The 915-nt window shown below is 35.5% G+C and overlaps 1 protein-coding gene across 1 annotated transcript; it reads left to right on the top strand.

Annotated features, from left to right (window-relative positions):
* Positions 1 to 403: 403 nt before the first annotated feature.
* On the top strand, positions 404 to 911 carry LOC111786709 (transcription factor RAX3-like; the record flags this gene model as incomplete). Its single annotated transcript, XM_023666938.1, has 3 exons — positions 404 to 547; positions 651 to 780; positions 890 to 911. Coding segments are annotated over exons 1-3 (288 nt in total), but the record flags the coding sequence as incomplete, so codon positions are not given.
* Between the last annotated feature and the right edge of the window lie 4 nt (positions 912 to 915).

Below are 915 nucleotides of genomic sequence, written 5' to 3'. Positions count from 1 at the left end.
GACGCGTTTTAAGAAATCACCAAGCTGACAATAATATGTCAACATGCCAAAGTGAACAATATCTACTAGTTGTGTACTTTGTAACCTCAAAAAAATGAAACTTAATGACATTTTGGTCGGACTTTTTGGTCAAATTGAGGTATTATTACATGTGGATTCTACTTTTTCATATAAAGTTCGTAGAATGTTGTTTCAAACAGCTTGTCCCAACTCCCAAAATACGTATTTTTTAAAATATAATAACAAAACCCTCTACTTTCCCTTCATTTAATATCTCATTGCATAATGTCACACCCTTTTTTTCTTTCTTTTTGAGTTTAATATTCAATCAGATAGCTTTTTCAGCGACCAAGAAGACCTTTTCTCTCTAATTTCTTTGATTGTGGATTAGGAGAGAGGGAAGAGAGAACCATGGGGAGAGCTCCTTGTTGTGACAAAGCCAATGTCAAGAAAGGCCCATGGTCGGCTGAAGAAGACACCAAGCTCAAGTCTTACATTGAGCAACATGGAACTGGTGGGAACTGGATTGCTTTGCCTCAAAAAATTGGTAAAAATTCAATCTTTTTCATCTTCTTCTTCTTGTTTTGATCCAATTTCTTCTGGGGTTTCTGTTTTTTGGAGTTAAAGTTTAGCCGTTTAACCGAAATTAGGCCTAAAGAGATGTGGAAAAAGTTGTCGATTGAGATGGCTGAATTATCTCCGTCCGAACATCAAGCATGGAGGTTTCTCCGAAGAAGAAGATAAAATCATTTGTAGTCTCTATCTTAGTATTGGAAGCAGGTAATTTTTTTTCTTCAATCAAATCCCGAATCTCGAATCGTTTCATTTTAATTAGGGTTTGAGTTTCGCGAAAAAAAAAAATCAATTCTAAGGATTTGGTATGGAATAGGTGGTCTATAATTGCAGCACAGTTAC

The sequence above is a fragment of the Cucurbita pepo genome, unplaced genomic scaffold (assembly GCF_002806865.2).
Source record: "Cucurbita pepo subsp. pepo cultivar mu-cu-16 unplaced genomic scaffold, ASM280686v2 Cp4.1_scaffold002522, whole genome shotgun sequence".
NCBI lineage: Eukaryota > Viridiplantae > Streptophyta > Magnoliopsida > Cucurbitales > Cucurbitaceae > Cucurbita > Cucurbita pepo.
The sequence above is the reverse complement of the archived record's forward strand: the minus strand, read 5'-3'. Positions and strand labels throughout refer to the sequence as shown.